Source organism: Helianthus annuus, chromosome 2 (genome assembly GCF_002127325.2).
Source record: "Helianthus annuus cultivar XRQ/B chromosome 2, HanXRQr2.0-SUNRISE, whole genome shotgun sequence".
NCBI lineage: Eukaryota > Viridiplantae > Streptophyta > Magnoliopsida > Asterales > Asteraceae > Helianthus > Helianthus annuus.
In genome coordinates this window covers 18,858,907-18,877,244 of record NC_035434.2, presented here as the reverse complement: position 1 = coordinate 18,877,244, position 18,338 = coordinate 18,858,907, and the positions used below count along the sequence as shown (strand labels likewise).

The window sequence follows — 18,338 nt, the reverse complement described above, 5'->3', positions numbered from 1 at the left end:
TAATAATAATCAAATATAAAATTTAATAAAACCGTTTTAAATGTTTTGATTTCATGAAATCGAACATAAAAGTTTTCGGGTCAGTTTGACAATTCGAGTCAAGTCAGATTGATCACGTAATAAAAATACGATACGGGTCAAATTATATTATATAACCCTACAAAAAGCAACCTAGGTTGTCTCTGTAGAATGAAAAGTTGTGACTTTTAAAAAACCACACATACATACCCCTTTGCTTAATTGTTATATGTACAATACATTAACCAACACACCTTTTAAAAATTATATGTACAAACAAATACTAACTTGAGACACAACCATAAATTTAATAGACGCACCCTTTGAAAATTAACTATAAAATAAAACCAAATTATATTGTATATTGTATATTATACATACATTATCAATGAGGAGACACCATAATGAATCGACATAACATTCAAATACCGGTCATGACCTTTACAGCTCGCTTCATTAGGAGTGAATTAAAATAAAGGAGTGAAGCAGTTTGTATATTGATGTAAACATCGGGTCATTTAGATTATGGGTGTGTCACTCTATGAATGGTAGTGTCTATTCAAGGTATATTTATTAGGGACGGGCTTTTTTTTTTCCTAAATACCTGTACCTATACTCGTATCGTACCCGTACTCGTACCGATTTTAGGTATTTGGTATATGTATCGGTACCCAGTTTTATTGATTTTGGTATTCGGTACTTTCGGTATTAGTACGAATACTGGTACGGGTAAAAACGGATACTGGTACCGAATTTTATGTAGACCTTTAAAAGTTTATTTTTGTATTATGTTTTATTTCGTATTATGGTATTTATAGTACTCGTATTGATTTTACATATATGGTACCCGTATCGTATTGGTACTCGTACCAATTTTACCTATTTGGTACTCGTACTATATTGGTACTCATCTCAATTTTGCCTATTTAATACTCGTACAAGTGCTCAAAATAAAAAAAATGGTACCAAAGCGGATAATGTACCGAAAATACCCGTACTGTACCTATATATTTGTTACGGTATTTGGTTCCCAGTTTAGATCAAATTCGGTACCGGTATTTTCGGTACCGGTACGAGTACTGTACCAATATTTATACATACATCCCTATGTGTACTTAACAAAAACACACGAGTCAATAAACCGATTAGAATAACTTAATTACCCATCATCCTTTCTGCCACTTTAAACTTCTTCCATTGTTGCGACTTCCGGCAAGATCTCCGGTAGCCATAATGCAACCAAAACCGCAACTGTAACTGTAGACATTGACCTTCACATGGGATCGCCCAAACACATCAATTCGAAAATAAATTAACCGAAATCAAACTTGGTTTTTCGTTTAGATTGTGTGACAATGGTATTAAAACTACCGAGTTCATCCTATTTAGCAAACTAAATTTTAGAATATTATTTCCGACGATGAGACATAGTAACATAAACCAATATGTGAATCTCTTTTTGTAAACTCTTTGTCAAACAATTTCACAAGAATCAATTCAAATATATATATATATGGAATTCAATTATTTATGGTTCTGTGAATTGTTTTATTAGTTAGCCAAGATAACTTTTGCAATGTTTCATATGCTCCATTTGCAACTCTCATCGAATTGAAGAGCCTCAAACCTGATCGTCGATTTAACCAAATTAATTAATTCTGGGAATTTCGATCAAGAAGGGCGAAGAACAAGGCATCACACAAATTTTCATTTGCGAAGAAGAAAAAAATCATAACGAAATCACTTTTGTAAATCAAAACATTCGGAAGGATATTCAGAAATCTTAATTTTTTTTGTTTGAAAAAAGACTAAAATTTTTTGTTTAAATAAAAAAATGGAAATTTGTTGAAAACCCGTCCGACTGCCTAATGCAGCAAATCAAAGTCAAAAACCATGTGTTAGACTATAAAATTTCAACATTACTCATAAGAGAGACAAAACAAAGTCAAAAAAAATCTGTTTCATTTTAATACGTTTGGTTTAAAGTTATACACTTATTAATCATTTTATGATATTCTTTTAACCATACAAAATCATAATTTGTTTTAGCCTTTTTAATAATTTTAATAATCTGTTTAAACTAATAAGTCATATTCATGTTAGCAAATGAGCAATAACAATCAAATTCTCGTCGCAACGCACGAGTTCACGTCAACTCATTATATAACCCTACAAAAAGTAACTTGGTTGCCTCTCTAGAATGAAAAGTCATGACTTTTAAAACACTACACATACACACCTCTTTGCTTAATTAATATATGTACAATGGTTGCCTCTCTAGAATGAAAAGTCGCTACTTTTTAAAACTTACATACATACCACTTTGGTTAATTATTATTATATTATATGTACAATACATTAACCGACGCACCTTTTAAAAATTATATTATATTATATTATACGCTTATACAATTAATAACTTGAGTTATGTCTTATTTGTTTAAAAGTCACATCCTTTAATAACACAACAATTAGCAACACACACCCCTTCAAAAAGTTTCACCCTTTCATGCATTAAGACACACCCTTTCACAATTATATATATAATACGTGGTAATTTAAATCTACACAAAGAGTGTTTTGCAAACCGACGCACTGTTTGACGTTTAGTTAAATTAGTGTACAAACTCACATTATATTTTTTAAAACGACGCATCTCTTTGGCAACAATTCTTTACAAACGCAACATTATATGAAAATCGGAAAGTACATATAACACAAAATACGAACTGTTGCGGTGGTTGTCCCGTATTTTCAACACGAACGACGCGGGTACGACTCTTAGTTACCCTTTATTTTAATTTTTTGTTTAATCTAATTCCCTTTTCTTTTAGACATCACTGCCGCTTGATATTACAGAATTCAAATTGCCACTTTCTTTCAAATCTCTAAACCCCAAAGCCCTCAATTTTGATTCACTTTTTTTTTTGTCAAATCCGTTTTTCTTTTACATATTAACTTTTGCATGAAATCGTAATTCGGTTCAGTTGATTCCGTTCAAAGGTAAGCCTTCATATTACGAATCGCCATGAAAGGTAAACCTTCATAACCCAGAAATTATTAGTATAATATACAACAAATTAGTATAACCCATAAATTGTTTGTTTAACATTTATTATAACACCCATAAATTGTTTGTTTATAATTTTCCGATTGATTAGTTCCAGATTATATTTTTTGATTCGATACATATTATTATTTATTAATTCAAATAAATCAGTATGTTCGTCAATGTCAATTTTTTATTCTATTGGTTATGTTACCCTTTGTTTGCGCATACGTAACATATTTAATCGAGGTTTGTTTTACGGCTTTTGATCCATTTATACGATCATTGAGTTGATTGTTGCTGGAGACGATAATGTGGACGTTTTAATGGTGATAAATGCCGATAATTGGTGTTAATTGTTTGTGTTTTAAAGTTTGTTTTTGCCCCCCCCCCCCCCCTCCTCACAAAAAGAAAAAAGAAAAAAGAAAATGCCTTACTTGGTCGCATCTCCGGCACTCTTAAAAAAATCGGCCCTGCTTAATTAGATCCAAATTTTGACCATAAAATCATAGATAGTATAAGAACTTGATCATATCGTGTATGTGAGTGGAATCGAGATCAAGGTTTGCTTATTGATGCTTCTATATATGATAATTGCAATGTAATTTTCATATTGAAAATGGATATCATTGTGTTTAATTTTATGGTAGGTATTCATAGATAATTACACAGATGCATAAAGGATTTGGACAACATTTTACTTCCTATATCACTTAAGTTGAGTATCATACTAACCGTTTCATTTTTATATGGTTTTGTAATGTAATATAATCAATACCATGCTAAAGACACTACTATATATAAATTTTTGAGAAAAATGCCCGGATAGTCCCTGTGGTTTCGTCTTTTTTCACCTATAGTCCCTAACTTTCTAAAATTACCTGAATAGTCCCCAACTTTTCATTTTTTGTTCCCGGATAGTCCCTGGGTCTAACTTCAGTTTGTTTATTCTGTTAAGAGGGTGTAAAATGACAAAAATACCCTTTCCTTAAAAGGCCAAACCATAGGGACTATCCGAGCATCTTCTTCATTTTTATTTATAAACCTACCCCCACCACACTTCATCTTCAACCTCCACCCACCATCACCCTCCTCCACCCTCCACCGTCACCGCCACAATTTTGATTTCAATTTGGTCAAAATGCATTAAATAGTAACACAAACAATCAAACATCTAAAGGCTATGCATCATAACTTCTGGCACAATAAATTGAGCACGAGTCATTCTGAACAAAACTTGGTGTTTTCAAGTCCACAAACCCGAAGACCACGCCGTATACGAGCTCAAATTTTCAAGTTTTCAACAGCTGCATATCATTAATTTTGTTAGTTTTTCACATAAATAATCCAAAGTAACGAGCATAAAAACGAAAACGAATTTTGTGTTTGTACCCCCAACCTCTCGACCACCTTAAACCCACCACACAACACCCACTTACCTCTCTAAATCATCGGCCGGCCACCACCATTGCTTGGTGGTGGCGCACGACGGCAACACAGGAGAGAGAGGGAGAGCGAGGAGAGATAGAGAGAGAGAGAGAGAGAAAGAGAGCGCATCGGGGAAAGAGGAAGGACGGCGACAGCGGCGCCACCGTTTGCGGGGCGGCGGTGACTTACCGGAAATACCGGCGGTGCAGTAAACGAGGATGAAGATCATGCCGCCGAAAGCCCAAGCGATGCCGAGGATGCCAACGCCGCCGCATGGGTCGGTTTCTTTTTTGCAGCCGATGACGGTGTCGACGGTGACGTAGAGGAAGATTAGGGTGGCGACAAACTCTGCTATGAGGGCTCGGTAAGAGGACCAGAGCTTCAGCTCCGCCATGTCAAGGAGGGGTGCTGGTGGTGGGTAGACATAGTCTCGCCTTGCTGTTTCTCCGATTTCCCTTACTTCTTTCGACATTTCTGTAGAGAAAATGTGGTGTTCTGTTTCACTGTCTACAACCAAGGTGAGTGGAAGTTGTGGTCTGAGATTACAGAGAAAGAGGGAGAAAGTGGGAGAAGAAGGGTTGGGTAGATGGTGGGGCCCCTTTTTTATTAGTTTTTTAATAGTAAGGGTATTATAGTCATTTTACACCAACTTAACTGAGAAAAATAACCTCCATCCACGTCAGGGACTATCCGGGAACAAAAAATGAAAAGTTGGGGACTATTCAGGTAATTTTAGAAAGTTGGGGACTATAGGTGAAAAAAGACGAAACCACAGGGACTATCCGAGCATTTTTCTCTAAATTTTTTGTATACATATATCCAGTTGTTATACTCAAAAATAAAAATATATAATTTTAAAACCTATAATATCTTAGCTTTCTTAATATCCCGCAGCAACGCGCGGGTTGCGTGAACTCGTTACATTACAAATGTTATATTATTATTTTATCATTTATTTGTAACTTTGACTTTTCTTCTTAATAGTTCTATCCGTCTTATCCAAAATAATGTTTTTTTTTCAATCCACATCATAAATGGCAATTTTGTAATTAAATTCAAAACTAAAAATATTATATGTATTGTAGATATCATGATGTGTTTTAATATATGTTATAATATAATTTTCAAATTGTCAAGTACTTTTTTAGAACGGCTAATGAAATAAAAGTTTGGTTATCCAAGGTAACCCAATGGCCAAAGGCGAGTATGTGACCCCATGCGTCCGCGATTACAAACAACGCTGATAGCCCAAGCCCACTATCGCCATTTCCCGGGAAAACTCGTCGACCAAAAATTCACTACATTAAAACCCGGTTGGGATCAGATTTGAACTTGAAACCTCTCTCAAACTCAAATATTCAGTTTCCCTCTAATGGCAATTTAGCTATAGCTCGTTGGCTCTTATTGTCAAGTACTACGTTTAAATTCAATATTCAAAATTTTTTTTATTCAGAGACGGCAATTATTTACTATAAAATGTAATTACATGTTTTTTAGGGAAATAAACGAATGGAATAAACAAAGTAATGGAATGGAAATATTTGAAATGAGTTACATTTCTTCTTGTAGAATGCTATATTCTATTACTATATATAAAAAAAATATTTTATGATAATGATCTATTTCATTCCACTTTTATTTCTTAATAGTTAATATCAAACACTTCTTTGGGTTCGATATCATTTGATATTTTTTTTTGACCCCTCGTTTGTCAGTACACAAAGAACTAAATTGTGTTTCATATTCTACTTTGGAGAATTGGGTTATACTGTGTTTTTTAAAATATGTATTCGTTTTCAATGCAACTTGTCTTAAATTTCTTTCATAATTCATCCCAATAAAATCTCACATGCAAAGTAGTAAACAATTTTCAACATGCACTCCCCTTCACCATGCGGGAGACACCGAGTCACCTGTCGCATGGCACAATGGGGGCAACCCGCAGCCAACTATTTTCAGCTCACGGGTTTGTCCATTTCTCCACCGCTTTTCACCCTCAATCACCTTCCAACGTTCTTTAAACCCAAACCCTAATATCCACTATATATACAGGCCTCCCAAACCTTACACACATTAAAAATCACTCCAAACATCCAAAAACTCTCAAGAATTCCTATTTTGAGCAAAAACATCCATGTGTTCTAAGTGAGTTTTCAGTCACTTTTCTTCTTTCAAACTAGTTGGACAACCTCTAGGAAAGTTTCCACAAGTTTTCCATGGAAAATGAAGGTGGAACCTCACCACATTTAAGGTCCAAAGTAGCATAAAAATTTTGTTTTGATATATCTTTTTGTTTCTTGTATATAATGCTAAAGAACAAGATGGAATCTTACACCCACATTGCTCTCAACTAAACTCATCATTGTGGGTTTGTGTTGTGGTTGATTTCCACAAGAAATGAGGCTCAAAAACCTCCCTAAAATTATGCTTTAAAGGTCCTAAGTGACCCACAAAGTGTTGGAACCATCCAAGCTTTCAACCTTAAATGTTGAAAGACTTGTGTTTTGGTGAATATGTGAACCATGGAAGCTTTGGCTCTCCAAATTTGTTCCACAACCTCACTTGTTGATTTATTACCTTCATACCACTAAATCTCAAACAATTTCCAACAAAGGGACAAGGCTACATCACGTCCCCAAACACTTTCCATGTTTAGGATGCACGCATCTAGCTAGCTCACTTGGTTGTTTGTAGAATTAGTATGTTTAAGTTCTTATTTTCATATTCATTACCAACTGAAATCATCAACAAATTTGATGATTTTGTGCTTTGGTGAATCATAGAATGATGTTAAATAGATAGAATTCGTCTTACCTCTTTGCATGACCACTCTCATGGTACATTACTTTATATTCATATACGTTAACCCTTAAAATTCTGAATCCAATCCGTTAAACAAAAAACTGCAACTCACACACCTTCGTTTCCCTCTTAGGGTAACTTCGGTGTTCCAAAACTCAAGACTCGTCAAACTCACTAAGTGGAATTACTTCGCAAACCGTGAGTATATATTACCATATTAAAACTCACACAAACACACATATGCAAATATTTTATTCATACAAAAGAAGCCGATATGCATGCTTTATATGTTCATACTTTAGAATTACATGCATGCTAGAAGTCATTCATGCACTATACTTTGTCATTAACTTCGTACAATCCTACCTTAACATGTATAACGCTATAGGAGTAGCACAACGCCATTGTTGGGTCTATGTTAAGTAATCCTACAAAAGGTTTTGTCGTTGTGACGACAAGATTACGCTAGTGGAATCTTTGGGTTGACACGTATGTGATGCATGCTAGTTCATGTTTGTCACACCCTGATTTCCTAGTGGGCCCGGACTTGGGGTTTATATGTGACAAATTGATATAGATATTCACAATAACACAGCGGAAGTCCTGGGAGTATAAAATAATTATTACAAATTACACATGTCCAAAAGTTTAATATTATACAGACCGAAAGGGTATAAATGACCAACAGTCGGCTCGAATAATAAAAGATTATATAAAGACCACTAGGCTTCTTGCATTGAGTTGCAAATTCCACTTAAACAATTAGCTTCTAGCTTATTTATGTTTTTGAAACCTGCGCTTAGTCTTTTGAAGATACGTCAGTTTACACTTGTTAATACAAATAACCGTCACATTTTGAAAATATTTCAAAATCATTTTATGTACACTATGATACACATATTTTCATAAGTAACTTGGGACAAACTATATCTCTTGTTATCAGTACTACATGCTTGTTAATATATATGGGGCCCGAAACTAAACTCCGATAACATGATTAACCGAAACAACACTTTAATCCTATAAAAAGGGTAAACCCATAAAAGGGTATAAAAATATTTTATCAAGGCATTAGAATATGTCGGGTGTATGCCTACACCCCATGCTTTAGTCGTGCTCATTTGCAATTAAGTGAGCCAAGGATATCTAGGACATGGTCGCGTTAACCCTCAATGTTTAAGTTATCAAGCAATACGAATTAAAATGGGTTATTTGGATTTTTAGACACAATCCGTCATTGATCCCATACCCAACCAAGTTGTAATAATTTGCCGTATCCCAAAGCCCGTATAAGGAAAATATGTTAAGGGTATTTACCTGGCTTAAGTCTTTACAATTCAAAGATAATTAAAAGCACAGCCGTTCAAACAAAATAACATGTAAGGTTGCAATTTACTGGACGCCCTTAGTCTGGAATGAATGGTATAATAACCAATTAGAATGTTAACGGATCCTATTCAAGTCATAGACTTGGACCGGTTAACTAATATAAAGAAAACTGTACGGTTCGCTAGATTAAGCGTTGACCGGATAAAATGTGGTTTAAACCTTTACAAGTACTATGACTTGTATAATACAGAGAAAACAATAGTACTGATACCCATTAAGACAAATATTGAAAAAAAAAACACATCTTTATTCGTTTTTTACAAAAGTCTTCACTTTTTTTCATGAGTTTTAGAGTCTCTACAGTTGGTAAATATGAACATAATCATGAAGTTTTTAAAAAAGATTTTTTTTAATTACAAGTTAATTCCTTTCTATTTATGGTCAAACATATCATCCACTTTGACTCTTGTTTATTTAATAAACTCTACGCTTATTAAAAAAATTATTTAATAATCTCTACGCTTATTAAAAAAATAAAAAAAAACCTCTTGTTATTCCTACATCCCTATATCTTATTTACACATTTTTTTTACTCTATCTATCTATCTCTCTCTCTCTCTATATATATATATATAGAGAGAGAGAGAGGAGAGAAGTGTGTAAATATTAACTCTCTTAAAAAAAATACAAAAGAAGTATTAAAAGATAGAATAAACTAAATTTACAATAAATCCCTATATTACTCTCCTGCTCATCCTAGAGCTGTCCAAAAATCTTGAGACTCGGAGTTCGCGCGAAAAAAGGTCTGAAAAAGCTCGTTTAAAGTGGCTCGATTTGAAACCAAGGCGAACCAGCTCTATTTGTAGCCGAGCCGAGCCCAAGCGAAGGTGGGTCATTCCTTAGCTCGGCTCGATTTATTTTATTTTATTTTACTTTGTTAGCTCGGCTCGGTTTATTTTATTTTACTTTTTGTTATATATGTGTCTCCGTATAATGGAATAAAATCAAATCCTTGATGATAATCAATGATAGATTCGCGATTTTAAGGTGTACACAATATGTCTCACTTTATTATACGTTTCTTTTCATTACGTTGAGGTTTTTAGTCTAATGAAAAAAAACGTAGATTTAGAAGTAACCTTAGACTGATGTGAGTAAAGTCGTAGAAAAAATGATGTACGCTTCATTATAATTTATAAACTATACATCGAAACCTAGACCATGATAAGTTCAAACTTGACTGCGGACTACAGATGTACAAATTTCTTTATGTTGATTAATAATTGATGGGCCATATTTGAATCACAAATCATATTGAATTATCGATAAATCATAATTTCAAAAGTTTTTCATAGCACCTGTGATACTACTCTGGTAACCATAGGGTGTGAAAAAACCGAATTAATCGAACCATAACTGAATTAATCGACAAAACCGAACCGAAAAAAACCGAACCAAATAAAAAACCGGTGGGTCGATTAATAGGTTTATTGAAAACCGAAAGTAGCGGGTCGGTTATGGTTATCATTTTTCCCATACCCACCATAACAGAACCGAACCGACATGTAATAAATTTTTAATATTTGATGTTAATTTTTGACTGAAGATTTTTAGTACTTATGGGTTTTTCATATCATTTTGTGGTTTTGGTTGAGTATTTATTTGAATTTATAGAATGTATCATATCACTTTATTTTAATATTCGATAATAATTGGTATTAATATTATAAATTATATATATTTTTTAATACTATGTAATATACTAATATATACAAATATGTAGTAACAATTTATTCCATGTTAAATAAAAAATTAAGCTATTTTTAGCTAAGCTAAATACACGGTTAACCACCCATAATTGACCCGCTATAACCATCAAAATCGAATAACCATAACCACCATAACCGATCGGTTATGGTTATGGTTATCCAATAACCGACATCACGGTTATAGTTATCCAATAACCGACATCACGGTTATAGTTATGGTTTTTAGTCAAAACCGACCCATGCACAACCCTAGGTAACAATACTCTAGCCATTTGGTATAAGAATTCAATTTCACAATACTTGAAAACATTTAAGAGAACATGGTTGGTCCTCATGACCAAATGAGTTGAAGATCTACTACAATATGCATATGGCTCACGTCTTCTGGTTTGAATTCGCATCAATATGTGACCATAACGGCACAATTTATTTAAAAGCGGGTTGTGACGCAGCTTGTTCCATGTTTGCCTGCTATTCTACTGTATATTTTCTAGTACTTTTATGTATAAGGGGACTAGGGGTGGTTCACTAGTGATAGAATCTATCACTCTCAATGTCCAATAAAATCATGTCATGTCATCAATCAAATTTCCATCACTAGTGATAGAAATGTAGGAGAGGTAGAATCACTAGTGATGGAATTCTATCACTCCCAATTTTTTTTAATTTTCATTTTAAAATTATAAATTTCACTAATTTTTTTAATTTTTTATTTTAAATTAGAAATTAACAATAAAACACTAAAATAAAAAAATTCATTAAATATAAAACATACTACTTCAATTTAACATATTAGAAACATACAATTTAAAAAAAAAAAAGAAAACCTACTCCAATTTAACATACTAGAAACATACAATTTAAAAAAAAAAAACAAAAACAAAAAAAAACCTACTCCTCGTCCGAATCTGGAAACTCCAAACCTAGAGAACCTACTAGTTCGATTAAATCGAATCTCAACCGAAAGTGAGTTTCTTCGTTACGCAATTGTAAATGGATATCTTGTGGAACTTGAACTTGTGTAGGAGGATCCGGCACCCAATCCGGGGATATTGCACGTCCGTCGTGTTTGATCAACATATTGTGCAATATGATACATGCATACACTATGCTATGTATTGCTTTCTTCGTCATCGAACGAACCGGTCGGTGTAGTATACCCCATCTACCCTTTAAAACACCAAATGTCCTCTCAACATCTTTTCTTGCCGATTCTTGCAATTTTTTGAACGCCTTTTCTTTAGCCTCGACCGGAAATGAGGGAGCTTTCACAAAAACAGACCAAGACGGGTAGATACCATCCACAAGATAAAAGCCTCGTCTGTAATGTCGACCGTTAACATAGAAAGGAGAGGAAGGTGCGGTACCATCCGTTACGCTTTGGAACAACGGCGACGTGTGCAACACATTGATGTCGTTGTTTGAACCCGGAACACCGAAATACAAATGCCAAATCCATAAATCATTCGACGCCACCGCTTCTAGTATGATGGTTGCTCTTTTGATGTCTCCCCTCACATACGCCCCTCGTAACTCTCTTGGACAATTTTTCCACTCGATATGTGTACAATCGATGCTACCGAGCATCCCGGGAAAATGCCATCTAGCCTCGTGTGCGGCGTAAATACGTGATATGTCGTGGCTCGTCTGTTTACGTAAAAACTCGTTAGCATACAACTTAATGACCGCATTGCAAAAAAAATTGCAAACATTCACGTGAAGTTCTTTCAGACATAGCTAGGTATTCATCATATTGATCGGGTGGGTTACCTGTCGCTAGTTGGCGAATGGCTGACGTGCATTTTTGTATCGGCATGAATCTTGGTTTGCCCCTCGCATCGTAACCTTCTTGAAACCATTCCTCACTTGCTTCGATGTCTCCAACGATCTTTAAAAATAATTCTTTGGGTAAACGAAACCGATCTCTAAACGTTTCGGCATTGTATAGCGGGTTTTCCACAAAATAATCGTTCATCAAAACTTCGTTGGCACGTATACGATCACGGTCGACCATCTTCTTCTTTGGGCGGGACGACTCGGCATCAAGCTCGTTATACACCGACACAAAATAGTTTAGCGTGTCGTTTTCGGAAGACGACTCGGTATCGGTATCGCTAGACATCGGAAACGTCGAATCCGTAGGGAATTCCATTTGAGAAAGATATAAAAATTGTGTGAAATGGGTTTAAAATGGTTTAAAAGATATAGTTTGTTGTGTGAAAAATGGTTAAAATGTAGATATATATAGATAAATGGTTTAATTTTTTTTCTTATTGAATTTACCGTTTTAAAACGGTCATATACGTGCCAACGGTCGAATTTTTTAAAAGTTTAACGCGTGATCCGTAGAACGCGTTGATGTTACCACGCGTTATCAAAGCACCGGCGGCGGTGTTCCGTGGCCGTTCAACGCGTTATGGACAACCATAACCCGAGTCCCCTAATCGATTTATATAATCTATCTATATCACAAGATTTTTAAAGCGGAAAAATTGTTTGATCCTCCATATTCTTATGTTTCTAGGGTTAGCTTTCATTCCATATTTCATGCAAGCAGGGAAAATGACAGGATGCCAAAACTGACTAAAACCAATACTTTTATTGACTTGCTACTTTGCTTCAGCACAAAATAATAATAATCAAATATAAAATTTAATAAAACCGTTTTAACTGTTTTGATTTCATGAAATCAAACATAAAAGTTTTCGGGTCAGTTTGACAATTCGAGTCAAGTCAGATTGATCACGTAATAAAAATACGATACGGGTCAAATTATATTATATAACCCTACAAAAAGCAACCTAGGTTGTCTCTGTAGAATGAAAAGTTGTGACTTTTAAAAAACCACACATACATACCCCTTTGCTTAATTGTTATATGTACAATACATTAACCAACACACCTTTTAAAAATTATATGTACAAACAAATACTAACTTGAGACACAACCATAAATTTAATAGACGCACCCTTTGAAAATTAACTATAAAATAAAACCAAATTATATTGTATATTGTATATTATACATACATTATCAATGAGGAGACACCATAATGAACCGACATAACATTCAAATACCGGTCATGACCTTTACAGCTCGCTTCATTAGGAGTGAATTAAAATAAAGGAGTGAAGCAGTTTGTATATTGATGTAAACATCGGGTCATTTAGATTATGGGTGTGTCACTCTATGAATGGTAGTGTCTATTCAAGGTATATTTATTAGGGACGGGCTTTTTTTTTTCCTAAATACCTGTACCTATACTCGTATCGTACCCGTACTCGTACCGATTTTAGGTATTTGGTATATGTATCGGTACCCAGTTTTATTGATTTTGGTATTCGGTACTTTCGGTATTAGTACGAATACTGGTACGGGTAAAAACGGATACTGGTACCGAATTTTATGTAGACCTTTAAAAGTTTATTTTTGTATTATGTTTTATTTCGTATTATGGTATTTATAGTACTCGTATTGATTTTACATATATGGTACCCGTATCGTATTGGTACTCGTACCAATTTTACCTATTTGGTACTCGTACTATATTGGTACTCATCTCAATTTTGCCTATTTAATACTCGTACAAGTGCTCAAAATAAAAAAAATGGTACCAAAGCGGATAATGTACCGAAAATACCCGTACTGTACCTATATATTTGTTACGGTATTTGGTTCCCAGTTTAGATCAAATTCGGTACCGGTATTTTCGGTACCGGTACGAGTACTGTACCAATATTTATACATACATCCCTATGTGTACTTAACAAAAACACACGAGTCAATAAACCGATTAGAATAACTTAATTACCCATCATCCTTTCTGCCACTTTAAACTTCTTCCATTGTTGCGACTTCCGGCAAGATCTCCGGTAGCCATAATGCAACCAAAACCGCAACTGTAACTGTAGACATTGACCTTCACATGGGATCGCCCAAACACATCAATTCGAAAATAAATTAACCGAAATCAAACTTGGTTTTTCGTTTAGATTGTGTGACAATGGTATTAAAACTACCGAGTTCATCCTATTTAGCAAACTAAATTTTAGAATATTATTTCCGACGATGAGACATAGTAACATAAACCAATATGTGAATCTCTTTTTGTAAACTCTTTGTCAAACAATTTCACAAGAATCAATTCAAATATATATATATATGGAATTCAATTATTTATGGTTCTGTGAATTGTTTTATTAGTTAGCCAAGATAACTTTTGCAATGTTTCATATGCTCCATTTGCAACTCTCATCGAATTGAAGAGCCTCAAACCTGATCGTCGATTTAACCAAATTAATTAATTCTGGGAATTTCGATCAAGAAGGGCGAAGAACAAGGCATCACACAAATTTTCATTTGCGAAGAAGAAAAAAATCATAACGAAATCACTTTTGTAAATCAAAACATTCGGAAGGATATTCAGAAATCTTAATTTTTTTTGTTTGAAAAAAGACTAAAATTTTTTGTTTAAATAAAAAAATGGAAATTTGTTGAAAACCCGTCCGACTGCCTAATGCAGCAAATCAAAGTCAAAAACCATGTGTTAGACTATAAAATTTCAACATTACTCATAAGAGAGACAAAACAAAGTCAAAAAAAATCTGTTTCTGTTATGAATTATTGTATATTTATTGTGTGACTATCCACTTGTGTTATGACTATTCATATACTTAACTCCCATCTCTCCATATACTTAACTCCCATCTTGTAAGCCTATAAATAGAGGCATATGTAATCCCTTTTAGATATCAATAACAATAAGTTCTTCAATTCTTCTTTCTATCTTTCTCTCTATGATCTTCTACAATTCTTGTTTACATACATCATATATTGGTTGCTATTAGGCCATTGTTTTGTAACACGTTATCAGTACGAGTTGCTTTTGATGATGGATCACATTATCATAAGGTATGTCATTAATTTGTTATTGTTATCATCTTAAATCTCTCAAAGAATCCATATTATAATTCATACAATTTTGGATAGATTGAGATTTATATAACTAATATTGTTGTGTTTTCGAATCTAAGTAAACGAGCTTAAAGAAATGCTACAAAACTTTAGAATGTAGAAACTGCTTCATATGAGTCGACTGTCCAATTGATTTGTCACGTTCAGTTTTTCGTTGGTTTACTTCAATGGGTCGATGCCAATCTTATGTTTGTTTTTGTTGTTGAGATATCATAATCAAATAATCCGTTAAAAAGTGTTTAATTTCATCTCATATTGTAGTTCATAACTTTTGGGTATACCACTTTGCATTGTCTTTATTATTGTGTTATTTTGACCAGTTTGATATGATGTAGGTTTCTTTACAACCATGAATATTTATTGTTTGATCGGTTTAAAACCTACTCGAATTTCTTTTAAGTTTTCTCATTGGAAAAATGAAAAAGTTTCCATTAGTATTATTAAATTAGAAGATGATAAGTTTCCATTAGTATTATTAAATTAGAAGATGATAAGTTTCCATTGGTATTATTAAATTGGATTTATCACAACATATAAATGAATATTCATTATCTTAGTTTTTTTTAATTGTAGTATTAATATGAAAAGTTTCAATGAATGGTTTCAATTATTTAATTTTATTATATTATTTAATGAATCTTGCTTTATGTCTATATAATTAAATTATTTGTGTATGGCATATAACTCAGTATTTTTGTTCTCAAGATATACTTTATCTTACTTAAGCTTAATTACTTTATACTTTTAATTATGGGATAAGAACTCGCTATCAAGCTAAGCATCGTATTTATTTATTGTATACAAAATTAAATCAGTATATTATTTTAAAGGTCTTTGCTATTAGATAAACATGGAGTTGTATTCTCACACATATATTAGTTTCTATCTTATGTTTAGACAAAATATGTAACTTTAGAAAATTATTATTAATCTATTTGTCTTGTTTGTACATTAATAACATATGCCTTAAATGATAAGAATGATCAAACCATATAAACATATTCTAAGTCGATATTAGCTTTTATTACACGTAAAGCGCATTTTTTCAAATTGTTGATTCATGAACCAAAACTATTTTGTAACATGTGTTAACTGAATTGCATAATATTTCAATATCAACTAAATCAACTAAGAAGTTTATAATTGTGCATGATATTATCACATATTATTTGGTGTAACTAGTAGGTTTCTTTATTTCGTATTGAATATACTATATAGATGTTTCTATTTTTTTAATGTGAGAGCAACAAATATTATTATAAGATATGCATGTGATTGGTTATGCCATGATAGGTTAATACATAATTTATATATTTTGCTTGAATGTGATGACATATTATTATTTCATAAGGTTTTATTATAACCTTGTTTTATTTGATGACATGTTATAATGTTATGTATTACTTGATTTAACTTTGTAATATATGTTATATATTGTTAGTATGTAGATATTTTTTTTGGATAAATTAAGCAAATGAAAAACCAAAATTTGTGATTTATCATTACTCTCAAAAAAAAATATTATAAATATGTTCACGTATGACATTCAACGTGTGTCATACTCTCTCTCTGAAAGGTCGTCATATGTTGACCAATAAATCTTATACAAGTCGGTAATGTAAGTTTTTCTCAAATTATATATTAATGAGAAAAGAAGATTGTTTTTAAGGAAAAACAAGATAAAGTTTTCCATTGGTCACACCTTAGATATACTCTTTAAGTAGCAATATCAAATGAAAAGTTTGAAATGATTTCATATAATGAAAAGCTATGAAACATTTTTTTTTGTTTTCCTTCGTTCTTCGAAGTGAGTGTGACTACATATTGATTATTGTGATCATGGATGTAACTGAAAAATGGTATGATGATCAGATTAATAATGAAATCGATTATAAAACGTGTAATGATGGTCATGCTAATAACAAGATAGACCACCAAAAGAGGCGAATAAAGAGAGTGATCATATGATAATAAAGTGTTGAAAGTTTGAGTTGCTAATACGATGTTGTCTCATATTTTATATGTTTAGTATACAAACAATGTGCACATAAAACATAGTGCAAGTAATACATATATGATCATATGCTCATAAAGTAGCAATATTATTAAAGAATATTCATGGTTATTACCAGAATAAAAGTTGTGTGGAGCTATCCATTCCCTAAAGTGAATGTAATGATATAACGATCAGTGAAAGGTCATAATCATGTAATAACTAAGGAAATTGTAATAATGCCACCATGAATGTTCTATGATTATTCCTTGAATAAAATGTGATGATATAATAATTAGTGCAAAGATCGTGATCGTGATCATGGTAATTGAGGAATGATGCTCATGTAATGAGATCAACCATGTTTATATTGCGATGACTATAAATTGATCGTTATAAAGGTCATGATCATGGTAAATGAGGAAACTGTAATGAACCTCAACCATGTTTATATCGACCACAAGAAGTGGCAATATAAGGGAGTGATTATACAAGAATAAAATATGGAAAACATGTTATAATATGAATGATTGAAATAATAATTGTTATTCTCTTGTATTTTTATTTGTGTATTGAACAAACACGAGTGCAACTAAAAGCATATATGATGATCACAAACCCGAAGTTTATGGTTCATAATCATTTAATGATTAGCATGACCGGTTAGACCATACCGAGTCTAGATGATGTGAAAAATATCAAAGAACTAGAAGATTCTTCATGGTACTTACACATGCAGTATTTGCTCTCAAGGGAAGTTAATGATATACCAACTAAAGTATGGTTTAGATCCCTAAATATTTTGGAAATAATAAGGGAATATGTGTATCCTGACATGATACCATTTAGTATTCTGAAATCGATGCATCGTCTAAATGGTTATCAAATCCACAACCTGAAGCTTGTGTGATTGTGGCTTAGCTAATGTGATAGCAAGCATATTAATCCAGATTAGTATATTTATTTGATAATAGTG

The 18,338-nt window shown here is 32.9% G+C and overlaps 1 protein-coding gene across 1 annotated transcript; it reads right to left on the bottom strand.

Annotated features, from left to right (window-relative positions):
- Window positions 1-1,201: 1,201 nt before the first annotated feature.
- Window positions 1,202-4,967, bottom strand: LOC110887087 (probable aquaporin PIP2-8). The gene is made up of 2 exons (XM_022134982.1): window positions 4,507-4,967; window positions 1,202-1,289 (listed from the first exon to the last, which is right to left on the bottom strand). Exons 1-2 carry the CDS (start codon window positions 4,965-4,967, stop codon window positions 1,202-1,204), a joined length of 549 nt encoding a protein of 182 aa, XP_021990674.1.
- Between the last annotated feature and the right edge of the window lie 13,371 nt (window positions 4,968-18,338).

Excerpts from the sequence above, each read along its gene's own strand:
- LOC110887087 (XM_022134982.1), bottom strand. The coding sequence starts at position 4,967 with ATGTCGAAAGAAGTAAGGGAAATCGGAGAAACAGCAAGGCGAGACTAT. Across the intron at positions 1,290-4,506 it reads CCGGCCGATGATTTAGAGAG|GTCAATGTCTACAGTTACAG; the intron begins GTAAGTGGGTGT and ends TCCCATGTGAAG.